The 23,690-nt window shown below is 34.2% G+C and overlaps 3 protein-coding genes and 2 pseudogenes across 4 annotated transcripts; all 5 read left to right on the forward strand.

Annotated features, from left to right (window-relative positions):
* On the forward strand, positions 5,747-7,633 carry LOC104726182 (annotated as a pseudogene).
* Positions 8,495-10,707, forward strand: LOC104726183 (probable FBD-associated F-box protein At1g32375). Of its 2 annotated transcripts, XM_010444983.2 has the most exons (5): positions 8,495-8,621; positions 8,692-8,935; positions 9,021-9,918; positions 10,028-10,162; positions 10,277-10,707. In XM_010444983.2, the coding sequence occupies exons 3-5, from the start codon at positions 9,061-9,063 to the stop codon at positions 10,547-10,549; spliced, it is 1,266 nt and encodes a 421-aa protein (XP_010443285.1). In that variant the 5' UTR covers positions 8,495-8,621; positions 8,692-8,935; positions 9,021-9,060; the 3' UTR covers positions 10,550-10,707. The 2 variants fall into 2 exon arrangements, with proteins under 2 accessions (XP_010443285.1, XP_019087726.1); XM_019232181.1 differs by having other exon boundaries at positions 8,495-8,935.
* Positions 13,441-14,918, forward strand: LOC104728926 (annotated as a pseudogene).
* Positions 18,350-19,534, forward strand: LOC104728927 (probable FBD-associated F-box protein At1g32375). Its single transcript, XM_010447839.1, has one exon. It carries the CDS (start codon positions 18,350-18,352, stop codon positions 19,532-19,534), a length of 1,185 nt encoding a protein of 394 aa, XP_010446141.1.
* Positions 19,674-20,953, forward strand: LOC109127438. Its single transcript, XM_019232107.1, has 2 exons — positions 19,674-20,826; positions 20,916-20,953. The coding sequence occupies exons 1-2, from the start codon at positions 19,674-19,676 to the stop codon at positions 20,951-20,953; spliced, it is 1,191 nt and encodes a 396-aa protein (XP_019087652.1).

Genomic DNA, 23,690 nt, shown 5'->3' on the forward strand with positions numbered 1-23,690 from the left:
TTTTTTTTTTTTTTTTTTTTTTTAACTTCTATACAAAATTGTTGGAGTGTACGTATAGGTAAATATTTTCAAACTTAACTAAAATAATGTAACTGTTCAGGTTATTTTTCTAATTGCTGATCATGGTAACAAATATATATTACATGCGTGTGGGAATAAAGGCAACTTTTTCTAGCTTTATCAAGACACAATTATAGAGAAACAAACGAACCATGAAGATTGATGAAGATTATAATTACAAACAATAAGAATTATTGTTATGATTTTAAAAATTCATAAGTTCTGGTTGTTGGATAAAAAGATTATCGTGTCTTTTTAATATACGTGGAATTGGATGTTGTCGTCAAGTTGTGATATTGAAGCTGTAAAGTATTGAACTTTTGATGATTTAAGCTGTAAAGGGAAGAACAGTCTAATGATTTTGCTTGCTTCACCTGTGTCCCCATATAATTAGTTTAACATAGTTATATTGTATGTAACGATCACGTTATCTTTTCGTTATATGTTGACAAATAACATGAAGTACAATATATTTGCAAAATAAAAAGAATTCATCATTATAACTTAATTACTTCATATGTTTATCCTAAAATGGGTTTAGAAAAAATGACATAGGCATGTATTATTATATAAGTTTTGCTATATTGATGAACATTACGGGTCAAAATTATATATACTAATCTCTCGAAGTATGCAACCGTGAACCGTCACTGCTGTTAACACAATATTATTAATTTGATGCCTACTATAATAAATTGATTAACCAAAATAATGGTTCTTAGTCTAGTGAGAAAATTTGCTCTCCTGAGTTGAGTGCCGCTTCGGAAGGCTGAGGAGTTTTTATTTCGATGGGGAGAGCGGAGACGTATAGATCCCTTAACTCATCAATTTATCATCATTTGCTTTTGACTATGTAAAACTTAATCACTTTATAGTAACAGTGGAGAATATGAATATGTAGTAAAAATCCTCATTATGCACTAAGTAATATATATACTAGGGGAGCACCATGCTATAGCACGGGATAATATATTTTGTTAGTTACTTTTGTTTTGTAATTTGTATTTTTGTAATGTAATTTTTTATTTTGACTTATTTTCTTTGTTTATATAGTGTTTATTTGTATATTTGGGGTTATACAGTAAATTGGAAATCCTAATAGAGTAAATAGTTTGCCGAATGTAGCTTTTCACGGAAACAGACATACCGCAATATTGGATAGTAGTTTTGTAAGAGAATAGACACTCCGCAATATCGAATAGTAGTTTTGTAAGATGATAGACACATCGCAATATCGGATAGTAGTTTTGTAAGAGGATGAGTTTTTCTTTATTTTGGTTTGTCGTCAAAAGAGGAGAAATTGCTAAATTTTAGTGTGAGATATTTCAATGATTAGGAAAACATTGTATTTATAGTGAGATAAGGTATATTTAGATTATCATTTAGAAGTTAATATTTGACAAATCTTAGCAAAATATATTTTGTTTCTTGTTTTGTTATAACTAAAAGATAAATATTCCATGTATAAGATTATTCCAAAAGATTTTTAGATTTGCAGTTAAAAACAATCTCGGCAATCAAACAATTTTGTAAGATTTGGAAATCAAAATATATGGTTTTAATTAAAACCATTGAAAAATATGTGGCCAATATATATTTTTATTTTGAGAATCAACGGATAATGTTTGATGAGAAAATCGGATCAAATAATCGGGTACTAAATGACCTGCGCAAAATCCGACTTAATTTGAATGGTTAGAGAATTTTAATGCCATAATATACTAATGTATTAATAATTAGTGATTACTAACCATTTTATTTTAAAACTACCAAAACAAAGTCATGGTCCAAAAGTTGGTCTATGAGTACTCGTGCTTTAAGTAGGATAATTTCAATTTTTAAAATGATTATTAATGAGGCAACTTTAAACAACTTACAAAAATATCTCGCAATTACACACATTTGCGTTTTGGAACGATTACGAAATGAAAAAAAATTGTAAAATTCAATTTAATTTAAAATATATGTTTTAACGGGTTTAACTCACACTTTTTTATATTTTAAAAATAATAAGAATAAAAATATTAATATTATTGAAATATTTTATGGACTTTAAATATATTATAATATTTTAAACTTTCGACGGATTTCAAATATTTATAATAATTTAAACATTCTATAAAAATTTAAATATTTATAAATATGTTTACTTTTAAAAGTTTAAATATGCTCAAATATATAACCAAATTAAACTGTTAGATTTGGATACTTGATAAATCAAGTCTCCTGCTCATTTGTACTCAAAACATTTTAGTCATATATTTATAGTGATTATGAACCATATTCTAAAATATTTAGTCGATGTGGGATATACAGTACACCTTTCTGTAAATTAGTTTACAACTTTACATATATATAATTTCTGCATTTTTTATTCTTTCCATCTATCTATATTAACATTTTTGAAGTACATTTTGTGTTATGCCCTTTTAGTTTTACTTATTTAAATTTTTATTTACAACATTAACCCCTCAATAATTTCCATAAATAGTATCACAACATATTTTGTTTCCTAAATCTATATTAATATTTTTGAAGTACATTTGGTGTTTTACTCTTGAAGTTATATGTATTCAAAAACTTATTTACAAATTTAATCCCTAAATATTTTCCAAAAATAATATCATTTCAGATTTTTTTTCCTAAATATTTTATATTTCATTCTAACCAAAAAAAAAAAAGCAATCAATATTATATAGAGACATAAACTAGGATATATTTTCCATTTTATTTTCCAAATCTGTGAGTTTTGATTCTTAATGTAAGAAGAACTTCTAATTATTTAAATATTATAATTAAAATATATATAAATTTAATAAAATTTAAATTATTATGAATATGTAAAATTAAAAAAAAAATAAAATACTATATAATGTGGTTATAAAAAGAACATGTTGGAATTAATAAAATATTATTAAATATGTGCTAACACGGGTTAAATACTCATTTTATTATTTGCCAAAACTATAAATATTATAATATTTGACATATAAAATCAATTTGTTTTACCTAAGATTGTGTAAAATAATTAATTCATTAGGAAGACTTAATCACATCATATAAATGACTTATTATATATTTAGATCCCTTATTTTTTTGTTATAATAATTAAAAATCGAAATAGAATCTCAAACACTAAACAAAACAAACTAAATATAATAAAAAATGGTCATATATTACAGGTTAAAAAATTAATATAAACATTTAGTCGCACAAGTGGCCGGAAAATTAGGTTATTTTCTATTTATAAAACATCCAATATTTAACAAACAAATAGAATATAAAATATAAATTATAATAAAACTATATGCACGCGGTGTACCGCGGGTTAAAATCTAGTACTACTCATAATTGATTACTATAATTTCGTTAAGTAAATATTGAAAAATCTAAACTATCTGATAATTTGTTTTTATTTAATTGTATTAAGTTGATTTGTTGTTTCCGTAAATATCTCACAATATAAAAGCAAATCAAATAAGTTTACATATATATACAATTTCGTATTTAATTTATTGATTATTTTGGAAGCAACAAAGTCACAATTGAAAAGTATTAAAGATTTCTCATTATTATTAATATTCGTAATAATTATAGAGATTAAGTATGGTAGTAGTTAATATTTTATATTACTGAAGCCATTAAATACTCGGATACCAGTTTCCTTCTTTATAGGGATTATACCTCTGTTTGGCGATGGGCATAATTATTCTTGAATCAAATAAAATACATGATCCGAATATTATAAACCTAGAATACAAACAAATCCGCGATTTTTTTTCTTCTATTTCCGGGTCATACATGATCCGCGTCCCGACCCGGTTGTAAATAAGTGGTCGAGCGGAGGGTATAATTATCTTTTAGATAATTCGAAACTATAGAGTAATTTAATTAAATTAAGTGATTCTCTAATCATTTTTAATGAAAAACGTACTAAAACTAAGTCATTGTTCAATTTAAGTCTAGTGAATACTCTTGTTTTAATAATATAGATATAATATTATTCCATTTCCATTACACTTTCAGTATATACATTCGGTTCATGTTATATTAATATACAAAGCATAATGAGTCAAAGTCCAAAGGTAGAGTACAACTTCAGTATCGTTAAATAATAAAACATCATATTAGTAATGCGTTTACTAATCAGTTCTATTGATTATTTCAAGAAGTCTGCTAGTCTTCTTAAATCCACATGTTATTTGTAAAAATAAAAATTAAATTGATTAGAAATAACGTGGGAAATAATTTAATTGTGATTTGTAAGTGAAGGATTAATAATAAGTTCTGAGAGCAAATCTTAAGTTAGACGATTTGTGTCACATGATTCTATAAATAGATCCTGAAATTTAGGTGGTCAAAAGTTTTTCATTTGTATTTTTGCTTCGTACTGAAAAATATTACTTCCATTTGCACGGAATAGTCGCCGAAAGTCAGACTTGATTCTATAGTATCCATTTTTTTATAATGATTTCAATATATATAAGTTGTCAAAGAACATAACTACGGGTTCGGATGGTAATTAAAAAAAGACTCAAGGAAAAGAAAAAAGAATTATTCAAGAATATAGTCATAGTCTCTAATTTATAGAGACAGTTATTTAGTGAATAATTATGTTTCTACATGTCTAATTAGTTATTGTAAATTCATATAGTGGATGGAAGATTCGTGAACGAGAAATCCGATATGAACCAATACCTCATCTAAAATCAGAATCAAACGAAAGACGACTAAACCAAAAGAAACTTGATTTGGTCGGTGTTCTTTTCACTTTTTACTTTCTGCTTAATCCTGTTTTTCTTTGTATTTTTTATTTATCTAATATGTAATATGCTAATGCTTTGTTCTTACTTTCCTTTTTTCTGTTTACTTTGGAAAAAGTAGTTGAATGTGTTGGAAAAAGCATATGTTCTGTTCCTGCGGTTTTCAGTTAATGACTTTATAAGAAAAATAGAATTATAGAAACAGCTACTCAAATTAAACCTTGTTTTTGAAGCAAGACATTAACTTACTTTTAGGGTTTGGTCAACTTTTGCAATAGGCAAATATAATCGAATATTTTACTATGCCACTGATTATTACTCCCTGAACAATTTGGTTAGATGCAAACGTGATAACGAAGAGGAATCTCGCAACATATAGTGTGATCATGTTATTTGAGCATTAATACTTCTTTTAGGCTTCGCTTCATGAACCATAAAACAAAATGTAAAGAGTTTAGGAGTTTGCCCATTAGCTATTGGAAACTTTGATTTCGATCTAAACTCGCAGTTACAAAAAAAAATTGTACTATTTTCAATGTATCAATCTACATGTGAATTTTGGAAATTATAAATATGGGAGGTCAATTGGTCAACTTAGGCACATAATCTGAGGTTCGTTTTGAAAGTAAACCCTTTTTTAATACTCGCACTAAATTTCCGTGAAGAAGTTGGCACTCTCGATGCTGCTTGCTCGTCACCAAATTCGCGCTAATTAAAGTATAGTTTTTACAATTGTACTGTACTAATCTAATTTTTTTTTTTAAATACGTATAGTTTAGTTTAGACTTTAGAGTTTAGACAGTTAGCTGATAAAAATCACTCGCAAGTGCTACATTAAAATATTAAAAATCATAGCATATAAATATAATTATTTTTCCCCTGCAGAAATTTCTATATATAATCATCCTATCTCCGCACAACTCACAACAACATTGCAACACCTTTCCTCTCCGCTAACCTCACTTCAGCCTTTTTTTTGTTTTGTGGGGTCCATTTTTTCTTTCTCCAAGCCATTGTAACTGGTAAGTTTCAATCTTTCACACTCTTTTATCTCTTCTTCCTCGTCTTCCATACATACACACACATAGTATTAAGGAGTAATCCATGGGATATGATTTGATTACAATCCCTTGACTAGAATCTCTACTTATGTAAAGTGTATATTCTTCATGTGTATATATACTACTTGTCTGTAAATGAATAAGATCATCAAGTCATATTACATTAATACATAGTATATCTCCGTTACCATTTTGCTTATCATTACAGTTCTCTTGCGTAGGAAAAAAAAAAGGCAGAGAAAATGGAGAATGCTGGATCAGTGATGATGTCATTGAGTCTTATGATGATGCTGATGTGGAAGAGTGTGGATGGTTACGGTGGTTGGGTCAATGCTCGAGCCACATTCTATGGAGGTGCTGATGCTTCCGGTACCATGGGTAATTTTCTTACTCTTCTCTCTCACACCTACTAATTGTATCATTCTTTTTGACCATAAATAATATGCTACTTTATATGACCAAAAGTTATGTAATATGTACCAATAATAATCTTACAAACACTTTTTAGTAATGCACTTACGTAAGTTTGTACACAAGTCTTATTTTTTGTGTTGTTGGTGTTTTTGTTGGGATCAGGAGGCGCGTGTGGATACGGGAACTTATACAGTCAAGGATACGGCACAAACACGGCAGCTCTAAGCACGGCTCTATTCAACGGTGGCCAAACCTGCGGCGCTTGTTTTCAGATAAAATGTGTAAACGACCCAAAATGGTGTCTAGGGGGAACAATCACCGTCACCGGAACAAACTTTTGTCCACCAAACTTTCTCAGGCCAACGACGCCGGAGGTTGGTGTAACCCTCCCCAACATCACTTCGATTTGGCTCAGCCCATCTTCCTCCGTATCGCTCAATACAAAGCCGGCGTCGTCCCCGTTCAATACCGGAGGTACGTTTCCCCGATCTCGGTTTAGCTCGGTTCGGTTTTATTGATTCAAGATTAATCATTTATATTAATCTTCTTGTGCTCTGTTTCGGAAACAGAGTGGCTTGCCGAAGGAAAGGAGGAATACGATTCACCATCAACGGTCACTCATACTTCAACCTCGTACTCGTAACTAACGTAGCCGGCGCCGGAGATGTTATCTCTGTCTCCGTTAAAGGAACCAAAACAGGATGGCAAAGCATGTCTAGAAACTGGGGACAGAACTGGCAAAGCAATGCAAATCTTGATGGTCAAGCTCTCTCGTTCAAAGTAACAACTAGTGATGGCCGTACAGTTGTATCTAACAATGCTACTCCACGTAACTGGAGCTTCGGACAGACTTACACCGGAAGACAGTTCCGGGCTCCGAGGTGATGACGTGGACTATATGGAGGACAAAAAAAAAAAAAAGTTTTTACTTATTACTGATATTGGAAATTTCTAGAGTTTGCATAGGTTGAGAAAAAAGTTTTATCTGATTAACCCTAATCAAAAATAACCAATTTCTGAATGGCGGAAGTTTTTTTTTTTTCACCGGTAGCTTTTGTAATTCGCCGGTGAGACTGTGGTGAACAGAAAGAAAGAAAAAAAGCTTTGTGTTTTCACCCGCCGCCTGAGTAATTGAGTTTTCTTTTCTTCTTCTTTGTATTTTGTTTTTCTTTTAAGAGATGTTCAATGGTCTACTGAAATAATAATAAAATCAAGTTATTTATAATTTTTAATGCTTTTGCCTCTTCGGTTTTTTATGTTTCTGATTTTGGTTGTGACACAAATATTTTGAGAAATTCATTTTGATATACTTGTCGGTTTTAATCGATTCAAAGACAAACCCTAATATCGATATTTTTCCTACAATTAATTTACAATTACAAAGTAATGCCAATACAAATGTTTTCCTAAACTTTTATTTCCTAATTTTTTTTTTTTTCCAAAAGTTTAGTCTTCTTGCTCTGATGATTAATGTTTAATTTTTTTTTTTCATCTTTGACAGCTACGATCCTCTTGAACACAGCTCCGGTGCAGCTTCTTCTCTCTCGTCTTGTAATATTTTCAGTTCAAGTTTTGCCATAAAACTTTTCACCTTCAGCTTTTTCCTCCTTGTTGTAGTCGATTATGTGTAATATAATCCACGTTTGATGTAATTTTACGATTCCTTTATTCTCTCCAACTCGGTATAGATCCATCAATCATGCTACATGACCAAAACATCTAACGCAAATTAGAACCCAACATTCATCGTAATAAAATTAGTTCAAACAATCCAAGAGTGCTTGTCAAACCGAAATTAGAAACTCCCTTTTACTCAATTCCCCAATCTTGTTCATGTTTTCCTTTGAATTAACAAATATACAACATAGATATCATCATGTCTTGGAGGTTTTTTTTTTGGAAATTGAAATTTATGTAAATTCCACACAAAAACCTGTAATAATTTAAATAATAGTATGACTGTAATAATCTCACACTAATGTTATTTACCTATTGGAAAAGTTTCGGATAATTTATCTTAACTAATATTGAAATTGGGCAAAAGGAAAATTAAATTATCTGTTCTTTAAAAGGCTTATAATGGGCTTTTATGTTGCCTCGCTCTTTGGTATCTTTTGTCTTTTGTTCTATAAGTAGAGCCGATTTAAGCGTTGTGTCTGGAATACTCTACCTCAGGTAGAGGGTTCACATAATCAAAGGGAAAAGGAAAGATCCTAGCTGAGTAAGAGTCTTTGGAGTTGCCTAACCTTGGTCACACACTAAACTACTAAAGAGTCTGCTCGTCTTCTCCAAAAAGCGATTCCTCCTGAGCTCCTACTAAAGAGTAAGTCTTCAGTCTCTCTGTAATTAAGCTTCATTGATTTAATAATGGGTCTCTCGCTGCATTGTTACAGGTTCATTTTGTAACGGCATGAGAGTTTGAGAGAGCGTTGTTTCTGGGTTCTTCTTCTTTGATACTTTTAATCTTAGTTCTCGAATTAGGGTTCTTCATCCGAGGCGGATTTAGAGAGAGAGAGAGAGAGAGAGAGAGAGAGAGCACTCGTCTTGTGGAATCTCTTTGGTCGATTCATATTAGTGAATTTTGTTGTTGGAACTTGGAAGTTAGGAGCGAGTTCAATAAAAATCTAATCTTTCCAGGTGATTTTGGATTTCTCATTTTTTTTTTCTTCTTACCACGCTATGGTTTCCTTTAAACTTGCATTGGTTGTGTTTTTTTTACCAGGATTATTCAGTGAAAAAGTTTTCATCTTTTCCTAAGCTGAATGGATAGGATAAGTCAATTGCCTGATGAACTTCTCTTGAGAATATTGTCTTTACTGCCTAGTGCTAAAGATGTTGTTGCCACAATGGTTTTGTCTAAACGCTGGCAATTTCTTTGGATGTTTGTGCCAAGGCTTGTGTACGATGATGATAGCTATCAGGGTATTATAGATTACGGAAGATTCTCGCGGTTTGTAGACAGGTCTTTGATATTCCACAAGGCTCCAGTGCTAGAAACTTTGCATTTCAAACTTGGTAAAATCTGTGGTGCTGGAGATATTCATGTATGGATTAGAGCTGCTGATAAATGCTCTGTGCGTGAGCTGATTATTGAAATCCACACTTCTTCTAGTGTAACTCAGGCCCCACTTCCAAGGAGTTTGTATACAGGGTGTAGCATGCTTGTCAAATTGAAACTAGATAACGCGGTTCTTGTGGATGTCATCTTTTCCTCTGTTTCTTTCCCATCCCTCAAGACATTGAGCCTTTTAGCGGTGGAGTACCCAGGCGACGATTTTGTCAAGAGGCTTTTATCCGGTTGTCCTGTTCTTGAAGACTTGGATGTGGTACAATGTCCAGATGACAATGTGACCATTTTCACTGTGAAAGTTCCATCTCTCAAGACTTTATCCTTGCGTACAGTGAATAAAGTTGAAGACGATGCACAAGGGTTTGTGATAGATGCTCCTTCTCTGGAATGGTTGAAACTTGTTGATTATACGGGTGGGTTTTGTGTCATTGAAAATAATATGCCTAATATTGAAGAGGCATATATTGACGTCGAGTATCATCTTCCTCGTAAGATTCTGACTTCTATAGTTTCAGTCCAGCATCTCGACTTATGTTTACTAACGTCAAAGGTATTTTCTTGGTTACCTGCGAGTTTGTTGTTTATATCATTCTTGTTTCTTTTTTTTTTAATGGGAATCAGTAAATCAGTAAGTGTTATTAATAGCCTTTCTTTTGCAGGATGCATATCCACTTGGTAGTATCTTCCGATGTCTTATACATTTAAAGATATGCACATGTGACACAGAATGGTTGAATCTACTTATGCGTGTGCTTAATGATTCACCTAAATTACGAGCTCTCAAACTGGAACAGGTCTATATATTTCAAACCATTTCATTTGAGAGTCTTTTGACTAGTGGTGTATCCAACTACTTATCTCAGTATATATGTTTACATACACTTCTTTCTTGTCAATTTTTATACCAGTACCATCCCCTTCGAGCTGACGAACCACGCCCTTGCTGGAGTGAACCGAATCGGGTTCCAATGCTATCGAGTCTTAAAACTCTCGAATGGGTTAAGTATGAAGGAACGAAAGAAGAGAAAGAAGTGGCGGCTTTCATCTTAAGAAGGGGAAGATTCTTAGATAAAGTAACAATCAAACCAAAATCCACCTGCCACCGCGAGAAACTTGAAATGATAAAGGAGTTGTCGCTTTTGCCAAGAAGTTCGTCTACTTGCAGCCTTTCGTTTGACTGAAGTTACAGGTTCAGCTCCGAGAGAGAGAGGAAATGTGTTTAATATTCTAGTGGTTTGGTCTGAATCTTAGATTCTGAGTCGTCTTAAGCACTTTATTATGTCTTCTTTACCAAACAAATTCCTTAAGTTTTTTTTTGCTCTGCGTCTTTGCGTTGGTACGAAGAAAGAAGCATAAGAAACAACTACATATATATATATATATATATATATATATATATATACTAGATAAATACCCCATCGTGCAGGCTTAAAAGTTTATAAATAAAATTAAATTTAATAAAACTATATTAAAATTTATTTTATATTATTTATATATTTTTCTGCTATATTTATATATGTATTTTACCATTAAAAATGTATGTTTTACACCAAGGTATATTGTATGTTACAAATATATTATTTACCACCACCGAGAAAATGTTTATATAAACAAATTAGGTCAATTATTATATGTCTCTTTACTTTTACATTTGCATAGTTTCTTTAATCACTAAAATTGTTGGCTCAAAATTTTTTTTGAGTAAAAAATAAATTACATCACAATAGTGTATGACTAATCATGGAGAGAACCTCGGTTCTGTCTTCATCCCTTATGGAGAAAACCTTGAGTTAAACCTTCTCCACAATAGAGAGAACCTTCACTCCACCTTCCTCCCTTACGGAGATAACTTTGCGTCCAACCTTCTCCACAATAGAGATAATCTTCGCTCCACTTTCCTCTCTTAGGGAGATAACCTTGCGTCCAACCTCCACCACTTTTCTCCCTTGGAGAGATAACCTTGTGTCCAACCTCTTCCACCATAGAGAGAATATCGGCTCTGCGCTCCTCCTGTGTGAAAAGAACATGTTCACGTATTTTAGCTATCTCAAAGTGGCTTGCTCCAGCAACCAATGGAACTAAAAACCCTTTTCTAACATTACAAAATTTTTTGATAGTAACTAATGTTAAATTTCTCAATGTATTTCAGGAAAGTTTATTTGACACACCATGATATAACCTCTGTCTCTAAGCTCCTATAGATCTATCAACAACGATTTATGTTTTTCCAATCTATCTATATTTGTTGTAGGCTTGTTTGATTAGCCTATTTTATCTAACCATTAGGTTGATGACCTTCTCGTCTTTATCTCTTTTTGAGACTGAACGAATGGTAACAATTATGTTTGCACAAAAAAAAGGTCTATGACCAACCAATCAAGGTTGAGAAATTAGAAGAAATTTAATTTGACTTAATTAATTAAATAATATAAGCACGGTAATATATAAATCTCAAATAATTCAAAGATGAAAATATAAATTAAAAAAACAATCTAAAACTACTACAATAAATTTTAAAATACAGTATTAGAAAAAGATGATGCATATATTAATCTTCCATTTTTTTCGGGTCAACATATTAATCATACATATTCCAAACTGAAAAAAATAGAAAGTAAGAGTATATTTTGGTTTAAAAAAAAAGGAAAATTTGTCTTACCATTAAAAAAGTTTGACCAATAGAACAAAGTTGAAAGCAATATTTTTGAATAAATTAGTTTGTTAGATGAATAATATGAGACGATCTATGTTTATATAGAAGTGAATATTTACATTTTTTAGAATTAATAATTTTTCTGCATATTTTCCTTAATCCCTTTTCTAGTTTATGAAAAAATTTGTTCCAATGAGCTCATTGTTTTTTTTTAAATTTCTTGCTTTCCACTTTCTTGTAAGACGTACTATCGACGATAAGAACGTTTACTTTTTAGTTGATTTAGTGTTATATAATCTCTGTTGTTATCTTGCATTTGTGTATTCATCTTTTTTTTATGCTATCTGTCCTGCAAATTAATAGAAATAAGAATAATACTGTGAGAAATTTGTTAATCCCAAAAGTCTTAGTTATTATGCATAAGAAACTTTGTTAACACTTCAAAGTCAAAGATTGCATAGTATGCATTATGAAATTGAGAAACAAAACAAAATTCAAAGAAACGACGACGAAAACACGTGGTAATATCTAAGAATCTTTTTATCTAGTTGCTTCGATTAGACAACAAACAAATTACCTTCGAGACTTGCTGAAAAACGATGATGTGTCAAACAAAATGTTGAAAAAAAACAAAGAAGAAAATTTACCAAGAAAAACAAAGCTAGTCGAAATTATTTTGTTTGATGAAAAATATTTCATCATTTATTTGTTTATAAAGATGGGTATATTTACAATCTGATTCCTTTTAGAATTAACAAAGGTTTTTTTTAATATAATAAGATTACAATTATCTTATTCATCGTTTTATCAACCTTGAAAACTGTGATTTCCAATCGTTAAAATTGATACGTGTCACGATCTGATAAGTTACTAACTTTGATATGTGATTTTTGATAATTAAATTTGATACGTATCACAATCTGGTGAATTACTAACTTTGATAACCAAGCTTTATATAATAAGATATATTATCTTTCTTAGTTTTTAATAATCTTTTGTTCAATTTCTGTAATTTTTATCTCTTCTACTTAGTTACAGTTTGGTCCATCTCTTTATTGTAATTGACCAAAAGAAAAATTGGATCGATAAATTCGGTTACGGCCTTTTTTGGTTTTGGTTAAATTGGGTTTCCTAGGTCCGGTTTGGCCGGTTTTCTTGGATAATATTCATCAAATAAAATTACCGGTAAGGGTTTAAGCCTTTAGGTCTTGTTCTTTCACGAGTCTCTCTCCATGTTCCGTCAATTTCTTATTACATTTCTTTCATTGTTTTTGATTCTCGCTAGCTATAGCTAAGGTTTGTTTTAAACATGCATTTCTTACAACTATTTCTTAATTTCATTGTTTGGGTCTTGTGAATATTTACGCTATATCATTCATATGTCTCTTATGCTTTTGTTGTTAGGATTAATTTGCAATTATGGATAGGTTAAGTCAATTGCCTGATGAACTTCTCTTGAGAATATTGTCGTTACTACCTGCGAAAGATGTTGTGGTCACAATGGTTTTGTCAAAACGTTGGCAATTTCTTTGGATGTTTGTACCAAAACTTGTGTACGATGATAGCTATCAAGATATCGATTACGGAAGATTTTCACGGTTTGTGGACAGGTCTATGATATTGCACAAGGATCCAGTGCTAGAAACTTTGCATTTCAAACTTGGTCAACTCTGTGATGGCGAAGATGTTCATGTATGGATTAGAGCTGCAAACAAATGCTCTGTGCGTGAGCTGATTATCGAAATCGACACTTCTTTTAGTGCATCACCAGCTATTCTTCCAAGGAGTTTGTACACAGAGAGTAGCATGCTTGTCTCACTGAGCCTAAAAGATGTGATTCTTTTGGATCTTTATTCCTCAGATTCGTTCCCATCACTCAAAACTTTAGGCCTTTTAGCCGTCAAGTATCCAAGCAACGAATTTGTCAACAGTCTTTTGTCCAATTGTCATGTTCTTGAAGACTTGTGTGTGGAACAATGCGCAGATGACAATGTGAACATTTTCACCGTTAAAGTTCCATCTCTCAATGCATTCATCAGGTGATAGAGTTGAAGACGATGCACAAGGGTTTGTGATAGATGCTCCTTCTCTGGAATGGTTGGATCTTGTTGATTATATGGGTGGGTTTTGTATCATTGAGAGTAATATGCCAAAGATTGTAGAGGCATATATTGATGTCACTTATAGTCTTCTTCGGAATATTCTGAGTTGTATTACTTCAGTCCAGCATCTCGACTTATGTTTACTAACCTCACAGGTATTTTTCTTGTTATTTTCAAGTTGTAATTTTAATCATTCTTTTTTTTATTATTATTGTGAGAATCAGTTAGTGTATATACTTATCTTTTGCAGGATGCTTATCCTGTTGGTAGTATCTTCCCATCTCTTGTATGTTTAAAGATATGCACATGTGAGACAGAATGGTTGAATCTACTTATGCGTGTGCTTAAAGATTCACCTAAATTACGAGCTCTCAAACTTGGACAGGTATATACATTTTCAAATCAGTTCACTGAATGGATCTTTTGACTAGTGGGTGTGTTTTTAGTACTAATATCAGTATATATGTTGATCTAATGCACTGCATGGACTTATATTTCGCCGATTTATTATATCAGTCCCATGACCGTCTAGCCAACCAAACACGCTCTTACTGGAGTGAACCGAGTTCTGTTCCTGAATGTGTGTTAACGAATCTTGAAACCCTCGAATGGTTAGAATATGAAGGAATAAAAGAAGAGAAAGAAGTTGCGACATATATCTTAAGAAACGGAAGCTGTTTGTAGAAAGTAACTATAAAACCTAAATCCACCAGCCACCGCAAGAAACTTGAAATGATCAAAGAGTTATCGTTTTCGCCTAGAAGTTCGCCTTCTTGTCGGCTTTCGTTTGACTGAAATTACATTTTCAGCTACGATGGAGAAGAAATGTTCAATTTTTCTAGTGGTTTGGTCTGAATCTTAAACACTTATGTTTTCTTTGATCTTTTGTTCAATTTCTGTAATTTTTATCTTCTACAGTATTTAGGTACGGTTTGGGGTTCATTTTTTGTTTTGATGTCCTTTTTACTCTTCTAATTGTATGGTATCAATCAAACTATTTTTTGTATATACCGTATAATGATTATTGTTGTTTGCTTTTTTACCCATGCCCCACTCTGTTTCCGATCCCGGTCTAGCTCGAAAGGGTAAAGTCATGGCTACAGCTAAACCAAACTATTTTAGTTATACCATCTTACGAATAGGTACGGGAAGCTAGATATATGAATGAAATCCATCTTTTTTTTTGGTAGGATGGATGAAATCCATCTTAAGAAGATAGAAATAATCCTAAGTATTACTTAGCACATACAGTACATTCATTACTTATTATAATCTAATTTTAGATTCGATATTGAATTTTCGGTTTAACAATTTTTTGGTTCGGTTTAACACTCTGTGCATGAGCTTGTTTACATGCTGCAAATTATAATGCTTTATGCTTGTGACATTGAAACTAACGGACGCCATTTTTGTGGATGATGTTTATTCCCCATCCCTCAAAAATTTGTGGCTTTTATCCATGAAGTACCCCGGTGATGAATTTGTTAACAGGCTTATATCAAGTTGTCTAGTTCTTGAAGACTTGGTTATTGAACAAATCCTTGATGACAATGTGGTCATGTTGAGCGTTAGAGTGCCTTCTCTAAAGAGATTAGTCTTGCACCAAAAACAGAAAAAAGGGAAAGCTAATGAGTTTGTTTTAGACGACAAGAAGCTTGAGATGCACAAGGAGTACTTGTCATTACTGCCAAGGTATTCACCAATTTGTCAGCTTGCATTCAGCTGAGCCTGAGGTTATGGTCTATTTTAGATCAGCTATATTACAACTTATTAGTTAATTGGCTTTATCTTTTCTGTAATTAGTTCTTTGAAAATTTGAATTTCTTGCTTTACATTTAAACACCTCTTGAGGAGAGGGTTTCAATTGTCACAAAGCTAGATGAAAAATGTTTTTGTTTGATCAAAGTAGCCCTGGGCATTCGGGTATCCGATCGGATTCAGGTTCGGATGTTCGGGTTTTCGGATTTTCGGATGTAGAGATATAAAACCCGATCGGGTATTTTATAATATTGGATCGGGTTCGGGTAATTTGGCTTCGGGTTCGGGTAATTTTGGGTATACCCGAATTCATTAAAAAAAAAAAACTTTTTTCTTTTATCGTGAAAAAAAAATAAAAAATTATTTTTTTACCTCCCTCTTCTTGTCTCCTTCTTCTTCCACTCTCTTTTTTTTCAGCCAAAAACCCTAATTTTGTTTATCCATGGCCACCACTTCAAGAATCAAATCTTTCAAATTCTCTACCAAATGTAACAATATCTATAGCAAGTTATATGATATGAGTCATATTTATCTTCCAACCTCACTCACTCTTCAAACCCCACAAAGTATCACTTTTTTTTTTGTAGATTTGCTTGTGATGTTTATAATAAAATTGATATGAATATTGGAAAAAATAAAACAATTATGGATTCTGTTGATTGAGAAAGAAAAATAATAAGTCAATCTTAGAATACATACATATATAAATACTTAATGTTTTTATATTATGACAGAATAATCAAGGTGGCAAAATGGTTTCTGATGCATCAATTATTGTCTAAGGTTTTGGGTTCAAACCAATGTTTTGAAACCCGACCCGGAAAGCAAACCGGACAACCTTCCGGGTCACCGGGTCAATGGGTTGACCCGGTCCAACCGTGGATCAACAGTTTACTGAATTTCACAATATAGAAATATCATACATATATATGTTACATTGGTTTTACGAATATCCATATAAAAATATAGTAGAACTGGTAAAGAGATTTTCACGCGAACAAAATTAAAAAAAAAATAGACGTGACCGAACAAAATGAAGGAAACCACACTTTTAGAAATAATATATTGTCCCACATCGGAAAAGTTAGAGGAAGAAGTACTCGATTCCTTCTTTATATAGCTGGTCTCTACATTAATTACTCTTTACTTACTCCTTCAAATTTGATAATTAGATGTTGGGTTTAATCCGGACTGCCGGTTCAACCACGGGTTAGCGGGTTTTAATCAGGTTTTTCCGGTTCTATCCAGGCTTTTAAGTGTCCGGTTTTTAAGTATAACCCGGACCGGCATACCTTCCGGTTCGCGGTTAAATTGGTTCAACCGGCCGGTCCGGTCCGGGTTTTAAAACATTTGTTCAAACCCACTTAGATGTATTTTTGTATTTATTTCGGGTTGATTCGGATCTACTTCGGATATCGGGTAATATCCAAACCCGATCGGGTATCCGAATTTCAAAGAAACTAAAAATCCGATCGAGTATTTTGTACCACCCAAATCCAAACCAAACTGCCTATTTCAGGTTGGGTTCGGATTCGGGTTTCAGATTCGGTTAAAATGCCAAGGGCTAGATCAAAGTATTGATGATTTCAAAGTTCTTAAAGCTCTTCTACTTTTTTTTATATATAAATGTTGTTTATCTTACGTTACACGTCTCTCTGGATTATGTAAGATTATTCAAAGTTCTCTGTTTATTTTTCTTAAAAGAGAAAATTGTCTACCATTACTCATCAGATTACTTCGTTAAAATATTTTGGTATTTACTATTTAGACTAATCTGTTTTTTTGTTTCGACAATTAAAAGACTACAGTATTTTGTTCCTACCAAAAAAAAAAATACAGTATTTTGTTATCATGCATCAACCATTTCCGGTCCCGGTTTAGCTTGAATAAGTAAAATCATGACTACAGTGTAAACCAAGCTATGTTCGATTATCTTACGATTGAGTTGGTACGGGAAAATAGAATTTCTGCAAAAAAAAAAAAAAAAAAAACTCCATGTTACGAAAACAAAATTTATCCTAAGTATTAAAAGGCACGTGTATAAGGTTTAATATTATCCCAGATATTTGTTATACGTAGACTTAGTCTAAATGTCTAATTATAAATTCGATTTGATTTTTCGGTTTAGTTTTTCTTTTTTTGGTTCGGTTGAATTAGCTTATTAGGGATCCTTGGGCATCGGCTTTTATTTAACCGACTGTGCATCAATTATATATACAACAGTCCTATTATGTTTCTTTATATATATAGTCCACGCATTATGTTAGGTACTTTTAGGTCTTTGCTTAATTTTTGATTTTCTTTTGATTCTCTTCTCGTCATCGTTCTTGTTTGATTTCTAAGGATTGAGTTTGGATTCTCGTCGTCTAGCTTGTTTGATTTCAAAGGAGTGGGTTTTGGGTTCTTGTCTCTGTACGTACCTCCCTAGGGTTTGGAGTTTCAAAGCGGCCGTAACCTAGCTCTTAATTATGGATAGGATAAGTCAGTTACCTGATGATCTTCTCTTGAAAATATTGTCGAACCTTCCTTTTACTAATAATGTCATGGCCACAATGGTTTTGTCAAAGCGGTGGCAATTTCTTTTGGTGTTGGTGCCAAAGATCGTCTACGATGATGGATATAATAGCCTTAAGCGTGAAAGATTTATCCGGTTTGTAGACAGGTCTTTGTTGCTGCACGAGGCCCCAGTTCTAGAAGCTTTGCATTTTAAACTTGGTAAAACATGTGGTGTTCAAGATATTCGAGTGTGGATTAGAGATGCACATAAACTTTGCCCGCGTGAGCTGATCATCGAGATTGATAATTATTCTGAAAATGATACTCCTGTCACACTCTTTAGGAGCTTATATAAATGCTTCAGAATGCTCGTGACATTGAAACTAAGTTATGCGGTTCTAGTGAATGATCTTTCTTCCGACATCTCTTTCCCATCTCTCAAAAAGCTGAGTCTTAAGGCAATGGAGTATCCAGATGATGATTTTGTAGTCAAGCTTTTATCCAGTTGTCCTGTTCTTGAAGACTTGGATGTGACGCTATGTCCATATGACAATGTGGTCATTTTAAGCGTTAGAGTGCCTTCTCTAAAGACTTTAGTCGTGAATATATTAGACGAAAGAAAATTAGAAGATGTTTATGGGTTTGTGATAGATACTCCTGACTTGGAGTGCTTGAAGATTGATGATTACAGTGGAGGGTTTTGTGTCGTCGAGAACAATATGCCTAAGATTTTAAATGCAGTTGTCTGCTATCGTGTTCCACAGATTTTGATTTTGAAATCTATAACTTCAGCTAAGCGCCTTAATCTTTGCTTACCAACCTCAAAGGTAATATGTTATTACCGGACAGCCATATGTTTCTCTAATCATGCATCTATAAAGGAGAAACAAAACGCTCCTTTTGAAACAGAGAATTTCAGAACCAAGAAATTGGATCAAACAAAGCTTAAGCCCAACACCATTCAAAAGCCCAACAAAACGAATATGGTTCAACGGTCGACTGCAGACAAGAAGGACATAACAGAGCAGAAGGAATCTCCATACATCCAAGCTGTCGCAAGAGCAGAAGATGTGAGCGGTCTCAAGGTTCTGCAGATAGAGACAAAGAACGTCTTCAATGCTCTCAACCTCCTCTGTGATAAAGACATGTGTCAATGAAAACTAGGTTAAGTAATGTCACAAGTCTTGTATAAATAGATAAGGGTGAATCATTGTAAACCTTTGAGAAAGAACATATTAGAAAATAAGAAATATCTTTCTTCACAGAATCTTCAAATCTCTATATGGTATCAGAGCCATGGCTTTGTCCACTGAGATCTATTCCCAACCTGCTCTAAACATTGCAAATTGTGTGACTGTAAAACTCTCCGAAAGAACCTATTTACTTTGGAAGACTCAGTTCGAGTCGTTCCTTTGCGGTCAAGGACTCCTGGGGTTTATCAATGGTTCTACTCCGAGACCAGTTGCTGCTACAAACGCTGACAACACTCCAAACCAGACCTATCAAGCTTGGATTCGTTCAGATCAAGTCGTCAGAGCATGGCTTTTAGGATCGTTATCAGAAGACATTCTCTCCAAAGTCATCTCCACATCGACATCTCAAGAGGTATGTAACTATCTCGCTGCTCACTTCAATAAAGTATCCTCGGCTAGGCTGTTTGGTTTACAAAGGAAGCTGCAAAACACTGAAAAGAAAGATATGCCTATGGTCGATTATTTAAAAGAGCTTAAGAGTGTGTGTGATCAGCTAGCTTCTGTCGGTAGTCCTGTTAGTGAGAGAATGAAAATTTTTGCTGCTTTGAATGGCTTGAGTAGAGAGTACGAACCTATCAAGACCTCCATCGAAGGAATGCTAGATGGTACCCCATCACCAACTCTAGACGATGTGATACCACGCCTCACTGCCTTTAATGATCGATTGCTTAGCTACACTGAAGAAACAAGCATTTCTCCACACCTGGCGTTTAACACGCAACAGTTTGTCAGCTCTCACTACAGCAACAGAGGTAGAGGAAACAGATCCAGAGTCAGAGGAGGATACTCCACTAGGGGTAGAGGATTTCATCAACAAATATCAGCCTCCTCTAGGTCTTCTGGTCAGTCTGCAGATAACAGAGCCATCTGTCAAATATGCGGCAAAGCAGGGCATGCAGCATCCACGTGCTGGCATCGGTTTGATAATACTTATCAACCTGATCTTCCTGCAGCCTTAGCTGCCTTACGCATCACCGATGTGACAGATCAAGCAGGTCATGAATGGGTTGCTGACAGTGGAGCTACGACACATGTAACCGGGTCTCAGAGTCATTTGCAGAACTCTCGTCAATATGAAGGTAATGATACCATTATGCTTGGGGATGGGAATTTCTTACCCATCACTCATACTGGCGCAACTTCTCTACCAACAACATCAGGTAACCTGCCTCTTAAAGATGTTATAGTGGTGCCTGGTATTGCCAAATCTTTGTTATCTGTTTCTAAGCTTACAAAAGATTATCCCTGCTCTATTGAATTTGATGATGTTGAGGTTCTTGTTAAGGACAAGGCAACAAAGAAGCTCCTCACAACCGGTCCTGAACGCAAGGGGTTATACACTCTCAAGAATCCACCTGTTCAAGCTTTCTACTCGTCTAGGCAGCAAGCAGCTTCAAATGAGGTGTGGCATAGACGCCTTGGACATCCTAACAACAAAATTCTGGAGCAGTTAGTTAACAGTAAAGCTATTATCATCAATAAGAGTACCAAGGAAATATGTGAGGGATGTAACCTTGGGAAAAGTAGTCATCTTCCTTTTTCAGATTCTCAGTTTGTTGCAACTATGCCATTAGAAAGGATACACTGTGATCTTTGGGGTCCTTCTCCAGTCCCTTCTGGTTAGGGTTTCAGATACTATGTAATCTTCATTGACAATTGGTCTAGATTTTGTTGGTTCTATCCTTTGAAAAATAAATCAGACTTTTATTCAACTTTCTGCAATTTTCAGAAGCTTGTTGAAAACCAGTTTGCCTGCAAAATATCAAAGTTTCAGTGTGATGGTGGTGGAGAATTCACAAGTAAACGGTTCCTCACTCATCTAAGTCAATGCGGGATACAGCAGCTAATCTCATGTCCTTATACCCCTCAGCAAAACGGCCTTGCTGAGAGAAAACATAGGCACATCACAGAGCTTGGGTTAGCAATGATGTTCAGCAGCAAAATCCCTCAAAAATTCTGGGTAGAAGCATTCTTTACAGCAAATTTCCTGAGTAACATTCTCCCAACCACTGCTCTGTCTGGAAATCAAAGTCCACATGAGAAACTTCACAAAACTCAACCAGAATACGCAGCACTCAGGCTGTTTGGCTGCTCATGCTTTCCTACACTTCGTGATTATACTGCAAACAAGTTTGATCCAAGATCACTTAGGTGTGTCTTTTTGGGATACAACATCAAATACAAAGGTTATCGATGCTTGTACCCACCAACAGGAAGAATTTATATAAGCAGACATGTCCTCTTTGATGAAAACTCGTTTCCATTCTCTGATGTGTATCAACACCTCCATACTTCTGGAACGACCACTCTATTACAGGCTTGGCAACAAAGTTTTCAATGTTCTCCATCTCCACATGATTCATCAGCACCTCAGGCTCAATCTGAACAAAGTCAGAACCTATTCACTGAAGATGATTTTCCACCTCTACATTCCGTTTCTCAGTCTGCAGTTCACCCGAGACTGCCAGCTTCTACCACTAATTCCAGTGATACCTCTGAAGTCGCACATGAGGGTTCTGATATCGTTTCTGTTAACGACAACATCCTCCCTTCAGAAACCGAGTGTTCAGACCCTGCAGCTCAAACAATATCTCAAACTGGGGGAATAAAACATCATATGGTCACTAGATCTCAAGTTGGAGTGCGGAAGCCAAACCCACGCTATGCTTTACTTACACAAAAAGCTTCATATCCAGAACCAAGGACAGTAACAGAAGCTTTAAAAGACGAAGGCTGGACTGATGCAATGGGTGAAGAAATTGACAATTGCAAAGAAACAAATACGTTCTCTTTAGTGGAGCGTGAACCACATATGAATGTTATTGGTTGCAAATGGGTATTCAGAACAAAACTTCACGCTGATGGATCACTAGACAGACTAAGAGCCAGACTAGTTGCTAAAGGATTTCATCAAGAAGAAGGAGTGGATTACTTTGAAACCTACAGTCCTGTTGTTCGAACCGCTACTGTACGACTCGTTCTTCATGCAGCTACGGTGTTGCAGTGGGATTTGAAACAGCTTGATGTTAGAAACGCCTTCTTACATGGGGATCTATCTGAGGATGTCTACATGTTACAACCAACAGGTTTTGTAGACAAGACAAAACCGAACCATGTTTGGAAACTTCACAAATCACTCTATGGCCTAAAACAATCACCAAGAGCTTGGTATGACAAGTTTAGTACTTTCCTATTGGAGTTCGGTTTCTACTGCAGCATACCAGATCCATCTCTGTTTGTCTATGAAAAAGGTTCAGATATGATCCTATTGCTGCTCTATGTGGATGATATGGTGATCACTGGGAACAATTCAACACTCCTCAACAAACTACTAGACAGCATGAACAGAGAATTCAAAATGAAGGATTTAGGTAAACTCCATTACTTTCTGGGCATACAGGCCACTTTCCATGACAAAGGACTGTTCTTATCTCAACAAAAATATGCAGAGGATCTCCTCCAAGTTGCTGGCATGTTTGATTGTGCCCCAATGCCTACTCCACTGCCTGAACAGCTTCATCAAGTACCTCATCAGAAGAAACCTTTCTCCAATCCTACATATTTCAGAAGTTTGGCTGGTAAGTTGCAGTACCTTACCTTGACAAGACCTGACATTCAATTCGCTGTGAACTTTGTCTTCCAAAAGATGCATGCTCCCACTATGTCTGACTTTCAATTACTCAAGAGGATCCTCCGGTACATAAAAGGGACAGCTACTATGGGGATCAATTTCCACAAAGATACAGACTTCACATTGCGGGCTTACAGTGACAGCAGTCATGCTAACTGCCAAGATACACGGCGTTCTATTGCTGGTTTTTGTACCTTCCTTGGCAAGAACATCATCTCTTGGTCATCAAAACGACAGCCGACTGTTTCCAAAAGCTCCACTGAAGCTGAATACAGAGCTTTATCTGACACGACTTCTGAACTTGTCTGGATAAATAACATGCTCAAAGACTTACGCATTTCCCAACCTGATCCTCCGGAACTCTATGGTGACAACCTCTCCTCCATATATCTTGCGGCTAACCCTGTTTTTCACAGTCGGACAAAGCAC

The sequence above is a fragment of the Camelina sativa genome, chromosome 11, assembly GCF_000633955.1.
Source record: "Camelina sativa cultivar DH55 chromosome 11, Cs, whole genome shotgun sequence".
NCBI classification, from domain to species: domain Eukaryota; kingdom Viridiplantae; phylum Streptophyta; class Magnoliopsida; order Brassicales; family Brassicaceae; genus Camelina; species Camelina sativa.

Excerpts from the sequence above, each read along its gene's own strand:
- LOC104726183 (XM_019232181.1), top strand. The coding sequence starts at position 9,061 with ATGGATAGGATAAGTCAATTGCCTGATGAACTTCTCTTGAGAATATTG. Across the intron at positions 9,919-10,027 it reads TATGTTTACTAACGTCAAAG|GATGCATATCCACTTGGTAG; the intron begins GTATTTTCTTGG and ends TTTCTTTTGCAG. Across the intron at positions 10,163-10,276 it reads GAGCTCTCAAACTGGAACAG|TACCATCCCCTTCGAGCTGA; the intron begins GTCTATATATTT and ends TTTTTATACCAG.
- LOC104728927 (XM_010447839.1), top strand. The coding sequence starts at position 18,350 with ATGGATAGGATAAGTCAGTTACCTGATGATCTTCTCTTGAAAATATTG.
- LOC109127438 (XM_019232107.1), top strand. The coding sequence starts at position 19,674 with ATGGCTTTGTCCACTGAGATCTATTCCCAACCTGCTCTAAACATTGCA. Across the intron at positions 20,827-20,915 it reads AGATGTTATAGTGGTGCCTG|GACAAGGCAACAAAGAAGCT; the intron begins GTATTGCCAAAT and ends GTTCTTGTTAAG.